The 11,830-nt window shown below is 33.8% G+C and overlaps 1 protein-coding gene and 1 non-coding gene across 3 annotated transcripts; one reads left to right on the top strand and one right to left on the bottom strand.

Moving 5' to 3' along the window:
- Nucleotides 1-376: 376 nt before the first annotated feature.
- Nucleotides 377-482, top strand: LOC121210443 (small nucleolar RNA R71). The gene has a single exon (XR_005905560.1). It is a non-coding gene; the product is annotated as a small nucleolar RNA R71 (small nucleolar RNA).
- A 5,643-nt stretch (nucleotides 483-6,125) lies between these two features.
- LOC107901759 (apyrase 2) lies at nucleotides 6,126-9,677 on the bottom strand. 2 transcript variants are annotated; one of them, XM_016827907.2, is made up of 7 exons: nucleotides 9,334-9,677; nucleotides 8,850-9,111; nucleotides 8,183-8,239; nucleotides 8,001-8,093; nucleotides 7,192-7,397; nucleotides 6,930-7,021; nucleotides 6,126-6,426 (listed from the first exon to the last, which is right to left on the bottom strand). In XM_016827907.2, exons 2-7 carry the CDS (start codon nucleotides 8,874-8,876, stop codon nucleotides 6,422-6,424), a joined length of 480 nt encoding a protein of 159 aa, XP_016683396.1. In that variant the 5' UTR covers nucleotides 8,877-9,111; nucleotides 9,334-9,677; the 3' UTR covers nucleotides 6,126-6,421. The 2 variants fall into 2 exon arrangements, with proteins under 2 accessions (XP_016683396.1, XP_016683389.1); XM_016827900.2 differs by having other exon boundaries at nucleotides 8,850-9,108; nucleotides 9,334-9,676.
- Nucleotides 9,678-11,830: the final 2,153 nt, after the last annotated feature.

Here is an 11,830-nt window from a genome sequence, read left to right as displayed (position 1 = left end):
AGAATTTGAATGGCAATTCTCGAAAGAATGACCATCCCTACAATATACATAAGAAATTACATCATACTGACTTGGTGATTGAGCTGAAAAATTGTTCAAACCATTAGTGGTAAACTATTTTAACATATAGGAAATAGAAGATACCTGAGTAGAGAATGAGGTTAGTGTGTCCACTTCATGCACTTCAGCTACTTGTCTTCCTGAAACTGCTCAACTTGTCGGCCATTGGTAATTGTTGCATAAGATCCTCTCGATTATCTCGTAAGCCTCATTGTAAGACTTAGACAAAATCACATCATTTGTAGAAGCATCTACCATTAATCTTGTATGTGTGTTGAGATCATTATAAAATTTCTCCAACAAGATACAATGAGGAGTCCCATGATGAGGACACTTATGAAGTAATTCCTTGAAACTTTCCCATACCACATACAAAGACTCGTCATCCAATTGTTGGAAAATAGATATTGAACTATGTGGCAATGAATTCAGCAATGCTCGTGCTTGATCTCGCAACAAGCACGCAAATAGTTTTAACCTCAGTGCGTCTTTAGTCACACCAACTAACTTAAATGAATCACTCACCTACATGAACAAACTAAGGTGTAAGTGTGGATTTTTTTTGGCATACCACTAAACTAGCCCACCGATTAGAGCATTTGAAACATCACTAGTTTCAACTCAAATTGGGGTGCCTTGATATCTAGCTTTCTAATTCTCTTATTTAACTCATGTGATGCCATAATCACTATCATCAACAATAAGGATTGGGTTGTGCACTGGATTGACTCCATTACCTAGTCTATCATTTTGATTTCCAAGGTCCATCTCAACTTGTCTTTCAACAGATCTCTCGTACTTTCTTTGTCTAAAAGTCCACTCTATTTCAGGGTCAATGGGTAATAAATCAATGATTCAATTTATGCTCATAAAAAACTTGAGAAATAAAGTAAAAATAGTTTCACAAAGAATGATTAAGGCAATAGTCCCTGGCAATGATGCCAAAAACATGTAATAGGGTTTGTGCAAGTGTACATAGTCGTTCAAGTAATAAGTAAGTAAAAATGAGTTATCGTCTCTATAGGGACTATATAAGCTTAACCGATTAATTTCAAATTTATAATTAACAATTTGATGTAAAAACTCAATAATTTGGATGATGATGATTAAACTAAGTAAAATTAATTAGATGCAAATATTGATCCCTATGCAATTCTAATCTAGATGCAACTTACCTAAATGCACGAATGAATGACTTTAGCAACAAAAACAATCAACATTAAATGGGCTAGGATAATTATATTAAGCAACTCAATTTACTTTATCATGTTTAACAATGTTCGGAAATACTTCCATGGAAACTTGATCTTTCATGAGTTTTGAAAGCAAATTAAGCCTATTCAAATTCTTTTACTTAGATAAATATGCATTTTACTAATCATATCAACTATGTGTTTCTTATTATTTATACAAGGTCATAGGGACATTTACGTTTGCAACAGTTTAATTACATAAGTCTAAAAACCATGCAAGGCAATACAACCAATTAAAGATATTACGAACCTCAACTTGGGTCGGGTTTCAGGATCTAAATTGAGTGTTGCACTTTTCAATTATGTGGTTGCTAGCCGTCATTCGATTTGGATCACTCAACCAATCCGAGGGCACCCAATCATGTATGAATGAAATGTATTATGATATTAATTGAAAACATGATTGACTAAGGCCTAGACATGTTAAACATGAATAAAATAGATCTTATTGAATTAACATAATCATCCTAGAAAATAGGGTTTAAAACATCATTGTTTAGGTAAAAAATAATAAACTCAAAGAAAACATAATTAAAATAAATAACAAGAGAAAAGAATAAACTCTATTCCATTAATAGTCTTTTGGATCTATTCTGACTGATCACTCCTTCATTCTTCATGATACTTCTTTTTCTAAGGAGTTCCTAAAGTTGTCGGTTAAAGAATGCTTTTGACGAAGCTTTTGTGGCTAAAGGATGGGAAAGAGATGAGTGACTATGCAAGGGAAGGAAAATGAAAATGGAATGTAAAAAAATTCTAATGAGAAAAGAGAAATGAGATGTGAGGGATGAGGGGTGAGGGATGAGGGATGAGGGATTAAGAGAATGGTGTATAGTATTTATAGGTAAAGGTAAGGGGTAGAGTTAGATAAAAATATATTCAAAATTCCTTCTTTTTCTACCACACATGGGCAGCCATATTTCAAGGAGAAAAGGATGACTTAGACTCCTCAATTTGAATTCAAACCAAGGTTATTAATAGCCATAAGGTGGATGGTTTCAACAGCAAGTTGTTGGGTTGATTTCTAATTATTTTCTAACTATAAGGACTTTCAATTAAATACCTCAAAGCTTGCATTTGGGTAGTCATCTACTTGTGCCAAAACTAGGCTATAGTTCCCCCTTGTTGGACGGTTTCTCAATCCAATAATGTAGTAGACATGTCCATCTATTAGCACCTCTTTTACTGAGTCAAATTATCAACCTCATGACCCAATTTGCATTGTCTTACCATCCACATGAATTAATTTGTGCATGTCCATGTTTCATTCACATTAATCACATATTTAATGGTCCTCCTACATAGTTAAAAATCAGATATTAATAAATGAACATGAAAGAATATTAAATATTTTCAAAAATCATGTAATTAAGCATAATTTCACATACTCATTAAGTAAATTTCACTTAGTTTAAGAACAATTTCTCAAGATAAACATATTTATTAAGTAAAAAGGTGGTAAAAATATATAGAAAACCCTATATAATTTTGAGTTTATGGGAGTCGCAAGCAAATTATATACTTTTCGCATTTGATCATATCTCTACCTCGATGAGTGAATATTCTTATGTCTCCCATGGAACCTTTCAAATGATCGACAAGGAGCATGATTGGTGACAACCTATATGGCTTGTTTATTGAGGTCCACCGGAAGCAAAATAAGGAGAAGTAACAATGAACGAAATATAAGAGCAATCCTCAAGGGTCAATGAAGAGAAAGAGTAAAGCTCAGATGTCCAAGATGACAGGACTCATAGACATGCTCATCTCGGAGTGGTAGGCACGATGAATGCAAGATATGGGTGACATTTTGGTTTGCATTGTGACAGCCCTAAAGTGACCCTAGTCGGAAAGCGGTTTCGGGACCGCTAAACCGAGTCACCAAATTATTTGAATATGATATTTATTGTCTAAAATATGTGATTATGAATGTGTGAAAGTGTTAAGCTTTGATTTAGTAAATTGCATGTGAAATTAGTCAATAGGACTTATGTGTGACACTTTTGAAATGTGATAGGTTAATCTATAAGGATCTATTAGTGCATGTAATCAAAGGGGTGGACTTGCATGTTAATTTCCCCCATTTAATTACTAGTGGCCAGCCATGACAAAGGGTGATGGGCAAAACATGTCATAAAACATGTTGTGATAATGGTTTATGTTAGAAAAAAATAAAATAAGGAGTATGGGCAATAAAATAATAATGGAAAGGTAAATGATGACAAAAAAAAATGTGTGTGGTTGCCCCCCCCCCCCATTGCCATGAATTGAAAAAAAAAAGAAAGAAGTTCTCATGTTGTTCTTGGCCGAATGGGAGAAAGAGAAGAAGGGGGAAGAGCTTTGAGAAAATCGGCTATGGTGGGTTGCTAGACTAAGGTATGTTTGATGTTGTCCATGAGATTCATGCATGTTTTTAGTTGTTAGTTTGAGTTCTACCTAGCCCATGGTTTAAATCTTTGCTATGAGATGGAGATGATATTCGACCATGGGTGTTGTCTTCTTGGTTGATGTTTGATGTTGTGGTGATGAGGCATGAAGATGAGTCAAGTTTCGGCTAAGGTGGATTTGTGTTGATGTCATTTGCATGCTAAGTGTGAAGCTTTGTAATGATACATGTGATGGTGATTGATGACTTTTGGATTTTCTTTTTGGCATTTTTGAGTTAGACATTAAGTTCCTTGTGTAACCCATGACCAAAATTGAATGGTATGGTGTCTTGATGCATTCGGCCATGGTAGAAAGTAGATGTGAAATGGTAGTAAGGTGAAGTGCAAAATGTTAGTATTTGATTACTAGTGTATATATGCGTATTAGCTGAGTTTTGAACTTGAAACAAAATGATATATAATTAATACAAGTAACCATACTTGTAGGAAGTATTAAGCATATAATCGGCCTCAACATAGACATGCATATTCGGCCATAGGAAGAAGATTGGTGTTGCATGTATTCGGTTAGAGGCAAGCATATTGATGCTTTTATCTTGGCTTAGACAATCGGCTAAAAGAGAGTGTAGGCTAATATGTTGAGTTGATTCATGATTTCATATGTATGTGACTTTAATGTCTAATGTATATATATATGGGCTAAGTACCTTGAGTTCCTCTTTTGATGCTCAAATGATTAAATCAATTTATTTGTTAAATTAAGCTCAAGAGCAAAGGGGAACTAAATCCGATAAAGGGAAGGAAAAAGTGGTCGAATAGCCATCAAAATCGTTCGACAACATCCGAGGTAAGTTTTCGAGCAATAAGACTTAGTTTATGATTTGATTAAGTCATGATGTGTGAGCATAACAAATATACGGTGATATGATGATTCTACTTGAATTATATGATGAGTTAATTAGTCTATACGTATGACGGGTAGCCGTATGTGCATAGAGATCGTGTCATAAAGCAAACTAAACCATGCTGTTTGTATGTGGCTAGTGAGCCGAAAATGGGAGTGCTTAATACGTGACTTGTGTTTGAACTCTAATTATGAAAATGAGATATAAATGTTTCATGATTTATTGATATGTGCATGAATATTCGGATGATAACTGGGCTAAGTCCCGAAGGCATTTGTGCGAGTTATTACATCCGGGCTAAGTCCCGAAGGCATTGGTGCGAGTTATTACATCCGGGCTAAGTCCCGAAGGCATTTGTGCGAGCTACTATATCCGGGCTAAGTCCCGAAGGCATTGGTGCGAGTTACTATATCCGGGCTATGTCCCGAAGGCATTAAGCGAGTAGCTATATTCGGTTAAATCCCGAAGGTACTTGGCTTGGGATTGAGCGACCTTGCTGTAATAGTTTCAATTAATATGCTCGTAAAATCCCAGCAATGAGGTATGTCTCGTGTATGCATTGATTTAGTTGATCCCTTACAATTAGTATTCGCTCAGTCGATAAATGAGCTACCGGCCTTTGGCTAAGTTGATCTTTTGTGTATGAATATAAGGGTTGGTAATGTGAAGTAAGTATGATATTGAGAATTTGTGCATATGAAATTATCTGTTTAGCCACATGAATGCTACACTTTAGTTGTGTCTAATTTTATGGCTCAAACTTACTAAGCATTAAATGCTTACTCCGTTCTTTGAATCTCTGTTTTATAGATTTTGGTTCGTCAGCTATCAGACTCGGGATTATTGAAGTCGAAGTCGCCCACACTATCAAAGCCCCTTTTGGTACACTTTTGGTTGAACTTTGAAATGGCATGTATAGGACTACCCTTTTTGTTGTGGGTCATGTACCCTTTGGTTTTGTATAAATTTGGATAGCCATGCGAAAATGGCTTATATACATATTTTGAGCATAATATTATAATCATCTTGTATGTTGTTCATTAAGAGGTATGGAAATGTTTGGAAACGATTAGCCATTGGAATGGTTAATCATGATCATATTTTGTGCTATATATGCTAAAAGGGCTAGTTGAATCATGGAAACTATGAAATAGGTAAAGTCTACCTTAAAGGCAGATGCTGACAGCAGCAGTGATGTAAATTTGAAAATCACTAAAATTAGTAGGAATGAAATTAAATAGTGAATAAATTATGTAATCACTACAGCAAAATTAACTTTTAGCGACGTTTTTTAGGCCTTTAGCGGCGCTTTTAAGCGCCACTAAAACTATTAGCGGCGTTTTTGCAAACACCGTAAAAAACGCAGCTACATATGGCGCCGCTAAATTTTGCGACGTTTATTTGAAAACAACGCTGCTAAAGGTCAGGACCTTTAGCGGCGCTTTTCCCACAAACGCCGCTAAAGGTCATAAAAATTAAAAAAAAAAAATATTATAAAACATTGTAAAAGTCCTGAAAAATATAAAAAAATTAAAATTCATTATCAAAATATTGAGAAGAAGAATAATCTATGATATAAATACATCCCGCCAAACAAAATACCGCACTTATAATACTACACCAGAAATCTAACAAAATACAAAAAGAACAAAATAAGGATGAATGAAAGACATTAATGATATATAAAATCATTGTTTCTAATGCATATGTAGAAATCAAGCCATGGTGTGCACCAAGGATTCGGCTCTCGTAATAGCACCAGGCCTTGATCAAAATAATACTGCGTTTGAAAAGATGATCTTTTCCAATTAGCTGGTCAACCTGAAAAATAAACAGTTCAAAAGAAGTCATGTGTCAATTAAACTTGCCACCCTTGATATTGCTATAAGAATTAATGCATGGAGAGTGATGGAGATGGGATTGGGGATTCCTCAAGGCTGCAGCAGTAAATTTAAGCAACAGTGTGGGAAAAAGTGAAATGAGAGATTTTAGACTAAATCCAAAGCATTAATTTCTATTAAATGAAAACAAACAAACAAATATAATTGTTAAAGAAACATTAATTTCTCTTAAATCCTGTAATATTCGAACTATTCCATTATTCAGTGCATTCAAAGTTTCAAAATAGAGAGATGAATACAGTTAGCAGTAGGAAGCAAATACAGACAATTGCCACATTTTCAGTCGTCGTAGCCATAAACTTAGTTACTGAATTCATAAATCGTGCCTACCATTTGCAGCCCAAATGCACACACGCACATATATATATTTAAAAAAAGTAGCACTTTATAGTGTTGGTTGCAACCAAAGAAATTCAAACATACCATAAAAACCCTCCAAGATGCAAGGGTTGCCAGAATCTTTAGTGGCCTTCAAAATTTCTGCTCGAGTTGCCAGTAAGCCATAGTGCAAATAACTGTACACAAGAAAGCCATAAGTATATAACTAAAATATAAAGATTATACAAATGACTGAATAGAGACCTGTCTGATAAGACTGCTGAAGGAATCACAAGCCATTAAGATTTCTCTTTATATTCAATTTCAAATCATTAACAGAATCCTATTTTGTTAAAATGGAGGGTACCTGTGTACATAGAGGTAATATTTTGATCCCTTGAGATACATTTCATTTACATAATTGTCCTGTCCAGCTGGTAAACTTGGAGCTCTTGAAGCAGCATTCTTGGAGATGGCATACGCCATTTGAACAGATCCACCACCAAGATCAACTATGCCAACTGTGTCTTGATATGTCCTTCCCAAATTCCCTAGTAGGTAATTTATTATCACCTATAAAAGAAGATGGAGGTTAAGAAAGTCCAAATTAGGTCCATTGGCTCCATCAGTAGGAAAAATTACAACGGATCCTAGCCCTAACAGCATGTAAATACTTCATTCTAGTTTCCCTAAGTTACCCCAGAGAAACCCCTCGGATTTCTCCAATTGGCTCTGGCACCACCATGAAAACATCTCAAGCAAGACTGATCATGTTGACCAGTTATAAGATTAAAATATCAAGCAGTCCTTGTACTTAGTCAAAAGTACAATTTAATCCATTATATTACAGAATTGAGTCCTTCAATCTTTTCCATGTTTGACATTGGAGAAATAAGTATGAAAGAACATACATATTGTCGGATTTCAACTCATGTACTTTGTAAGATTTGAGAAGAAAAGTCCACATCAGCATTTAAATAATTTTACATCAATATTGTTATCAATTTTACTTGTTTGCACCTATATCAAATGTTATTAAATTACTCGGTTCTATAATACAAGGATTAAATTGCATTTTAGCTATAATATAGGGACCGCCAAGATACTCTAACCCCAGTTACAGTATGCAAAGTAAAAGCAAAGTATAAAAGTACAAGAAAATTCAGCATATCATACCCACTCATAAGAACCTTCTTGAGAGTCGTCCAGAATTTTGACCCCATTTGCCTCGGATATAAGGGTGCTTCTACTTTTCAAAAGTTCCCTAACCTAAATACATATTTAAATTGCACTAGCTTGAGGAAATGGTAAAGTAAATGCTGTAGCCATAACAAACATGTATTCGAAAATAAAATTACCGATTGTAAAATTTTATCAGATGCCTCGCCTCCTAATGCCCTCAGACCAGCAGTTGCCTACACAGACAGCCCCATTGTTCAGCAAATTAAAAGGCTTAGAATGCATAACGCATGAACGTAATACCTACCCCAACTCTCACAGCAGTCTTTGATCGTAAAACACAAAACCCCTAACTTTATGCTTTTCTTCGTTTCCCGCTCTTTGAAACAAAGAGATGAAAAGAAGACAGGAAAAAACACTAATTAAAGTTAAAATTTTAAGATTTAATCTTGAATTTCTCTTTGTTTCTTATATTAGTTTTGTTTTTAAAGAGTTTACAAAAAACATAGGTTTAAATTCCAAGTCTAAATCTGATCACATGTAGATTTAATCCTACTCTATTCTGGAAAGTTAATTTGAGCTGAATTAATAATTGGAACTTGAGGTTGATATACTAAAAAAATTCTATCAACATTTGATGTTATTCAACACAAAAAAGATTGAAAGTAACGTAATTTTATTGAATGCTAAAGCACATTTTAGCATCTTCCTACTATAATAGAAACTCTATATATCAAATTACTCTGACCTAAAATAAGAAAAAAAGTTAGTAGACAGAGATAACATGCGTACAATCAAATTTACATTTAACCTAAGGGGAAAAAAATTGAAAAGCCTTGGTGCTACCTGGAAAAAGCTAAATATCTTTGTCATTTAGCCCTCTTAGCTTACGACTTGTTTTTAACACACTGCTGTAGAACCGTTTGAGATCCTTCATAGCCCTCTCTTCAATCTGAATCGATCTAATAGAAGAAGTTGCTTCAACCTCGGGTTTGAACCAGCGACTCATTGCAGGGGAATCCAATGGCGAATCTTGACCAGTAGCTGTTGGACACCCACTCACTTTGGTTTTTGGACTGTGAGAAAGACTGTGCAGTTGTTTTCCCTGCTTTTAGTTTAACAGACCGAAAGAAAGAAAAAGAAGTGAGTTCTGCAAATGGCGGAAATGAGCCGCATAACGCAGTTCAAGATGCATTGCATGGAATGGAATGGGATGAAAATGTAATTCAAGGAGGAAATGTGGATAAAATACTATAAATGATGAAACAAGTTACGGATGCATTTATGCTGCAAAGACAGGGAGATATAGGAGTGCAGTAACTTCGCGTACCTGCTGCATCTGAATGTCCCTAAGAGATGGCCGAAAAAGATGAGTACCACCAGAAGCAGCCCAAGGAGGTGTGGTTCTTTCTACATCAGATACTTGAACTGAGCCGACAGAAATTGGTTTGGATGGCAAGAATGAACTCAGCAGGATTTTTCCTTCTTCATTTCTAACCCCTAACTTCATTAACTTTACGCTTTTCTTCGTTTCCCGCTCCTTGAAACAAAGAGATGAAAAGAAGACAGGAAAAAACACTGACTCAGGTACGAATAGTGGCAAATTTGAAAACTCTTTCCATGTTTGATGCTCTCCCGCAGAGATATTTTAGGGTTTGGGTTTTTAATTTTTTTTTAAATTGAAAAAACAATTATATTTTGTTTGCTATCCCCGGGCCTAGCCCATATTTCAAGAATATAAATACTCTTCTTGGGCAGTCCAATAGTGTCCAACCTATTTGGGCCTATATTCGGTTGCAAATTAAGTTTGATCCAATTATACATTAACATTGATTTAATGTGTAATTGTATACATGAATTTTAATTTTGTGCAATTTAAGTTTAATTCGGTTGCCTTCTATTCAACCAATTATGGTAAGTTGTTGACGCGGCAACGTAAAAAATTGACATTTGGCATGCATTTTTCATATCCTAAAAGTTGTCATATAATTGCTCAAACATAAAATGAAAATTACACAATACAACTATTATTAATTTCTTGATAATTTTTTCGTATTATTATTGATTTAACTAATTAATTTTGGAAAAAATAATTTTTAATGTGAATTAAAAATACATATTAATTCCTAACTTGAATAAATTTTAGCAAGAGTTTATTTTTAACTTGAATTAAAAGTAGTTGGATTGAATTAATTTTCACAATAACTAATATGGAAACACAACAAATATGTTCTTAAATTTAATTATGTTATTCATTTTATAGAAGGGAAAATATCAAATTTGGCAAGAATTAATTATTGAATAACCTATGTTATTAAATATTGCCAAATTTTTAATGTTAATTAATTTTTTATTTACATTAAGAATTAATTTTGACATGTTTTATACTGATAATTTTATTAAATATCATGCTTAAAGCACAATCATGTTTAAGTTAAACAATTATGTTTTTTTATTAATATATATTCAATGACTTTAAAAGTTAGGGGTTTTAGTGTCGGGCATGAGAAAAAGAAAACATTTCAAAAAGAAAACGACCCCGTTTAAGTTAAATTTCCAATTAAATTTATAAATACTTATCGTAAATTTACTTAAACCTAATGATATTGTTTTAATTTTTTTATAAATATATACATGTTATTTTCATTTGATATTTATTAATTTTTTAAATATAAACAAGTTAAATATTTTTAATTATTATTATTTTTCTAAACTCTAAACTCTAAACTCTAAACCCTCAACCCCAAACCCTTACACCTTAAACTCCAACCCTAGCCCCTAAACCCTAAAACATAATCCCTAAACCCATAATTCATCATAAACCTTCAAATACTAGTTAACTCCTAAACCTTAAACCCTAAACCATATATCTTAAACCATAGTTAACTCATTTAAACCCTAAACCATATATCTTAAACCATAAACCATAAACTATAATGATAATTAATTTGATATTTTAAATTCAATACTATCTCTTTTACGATTATATAAGAAAATATTTAATATATTGTATAACCATAAATTTTAATAATTACTGTTTTAGGGGTTATAGATTAGTGTTTATTATTTTTTGGGGTTTAAGGGTTATATGACTTTTAACGGCGTTTTGCCAAAAGCGCCGCTAATGCTCTGTTTTTCGCGGCGTTTTTTACTAAAACGCCGCTATTGCTCTGTTTTTAGTGGCGTTTTTGGTAAAACGCCGCTATTGCTATGTATTTTACAATTTTTGCGGCATTTTTTGATAAAACGCCGCTAAAAACCTCACTAAAGCCCTATTTTCTTGTAGTGAATCGAACCTTGATGAATCTACTTTCATATGGAAGTAACGAAACGATCATATGAACAGTATGTTAAGAGATATTTAAGTTTTCGTGAGACAGGGCCAGAACGGTTTCTGGATTCCCTATTCCGACTTTGGAAATTCATTATAAATTAACCAGAGATAATTATAAGTCATGCCATATATTTATAGATTCCTTTTCGAGTATAGTTCTATAGAAACAAACGGAATCAGTATTGAAGCCCTGTACAGGGAGATATCCAAGTCGTAGTGCATGAAGGTCAGAGTAGTCGAACCCTGAAACAGGGGAGACTTTAACTAATAAACTGTACTAATTGGCTTGACCAAAAATTCTAGAAACAAATTTGTAGATGTACATATGAGTCTAGTTTCAGGAAAAATTTACAGAACTGGTTTTCGAGTTTTGGAACTCGAGATATGATTTTTAAGGTGACAGTGACGCAGTTAGCCAGCTCGTCTGGAAATTTAAAATGGACTATGCAAATAAGTGATTTAAGTCTGCAAACCCCTCGTGTCCGACTCAGGC

This window comes from Gossypium hirsutum, chromosome A11, assembly GCF_007990345.1.
Source record: "Gossypium hirsutum isolate 1008001.06 chromosome A11, Gossypium_hirsutum_v2.1, whole genome shotgun sequence".
In the NCBI taxonomy this organism is placed as follows: domain Eukaryota; kingdom Viridiplantae; phylum Streptophyta; class Magnoliopsida; order Malvales; family Malvaceae; genus Gossypium; species Gossypium hirsutum.
The sequence above is the reverse complement of the archived record's forward strand: the minus strand, read 5'-3'. Positions and strand labels throughout refer to the sequence as shown.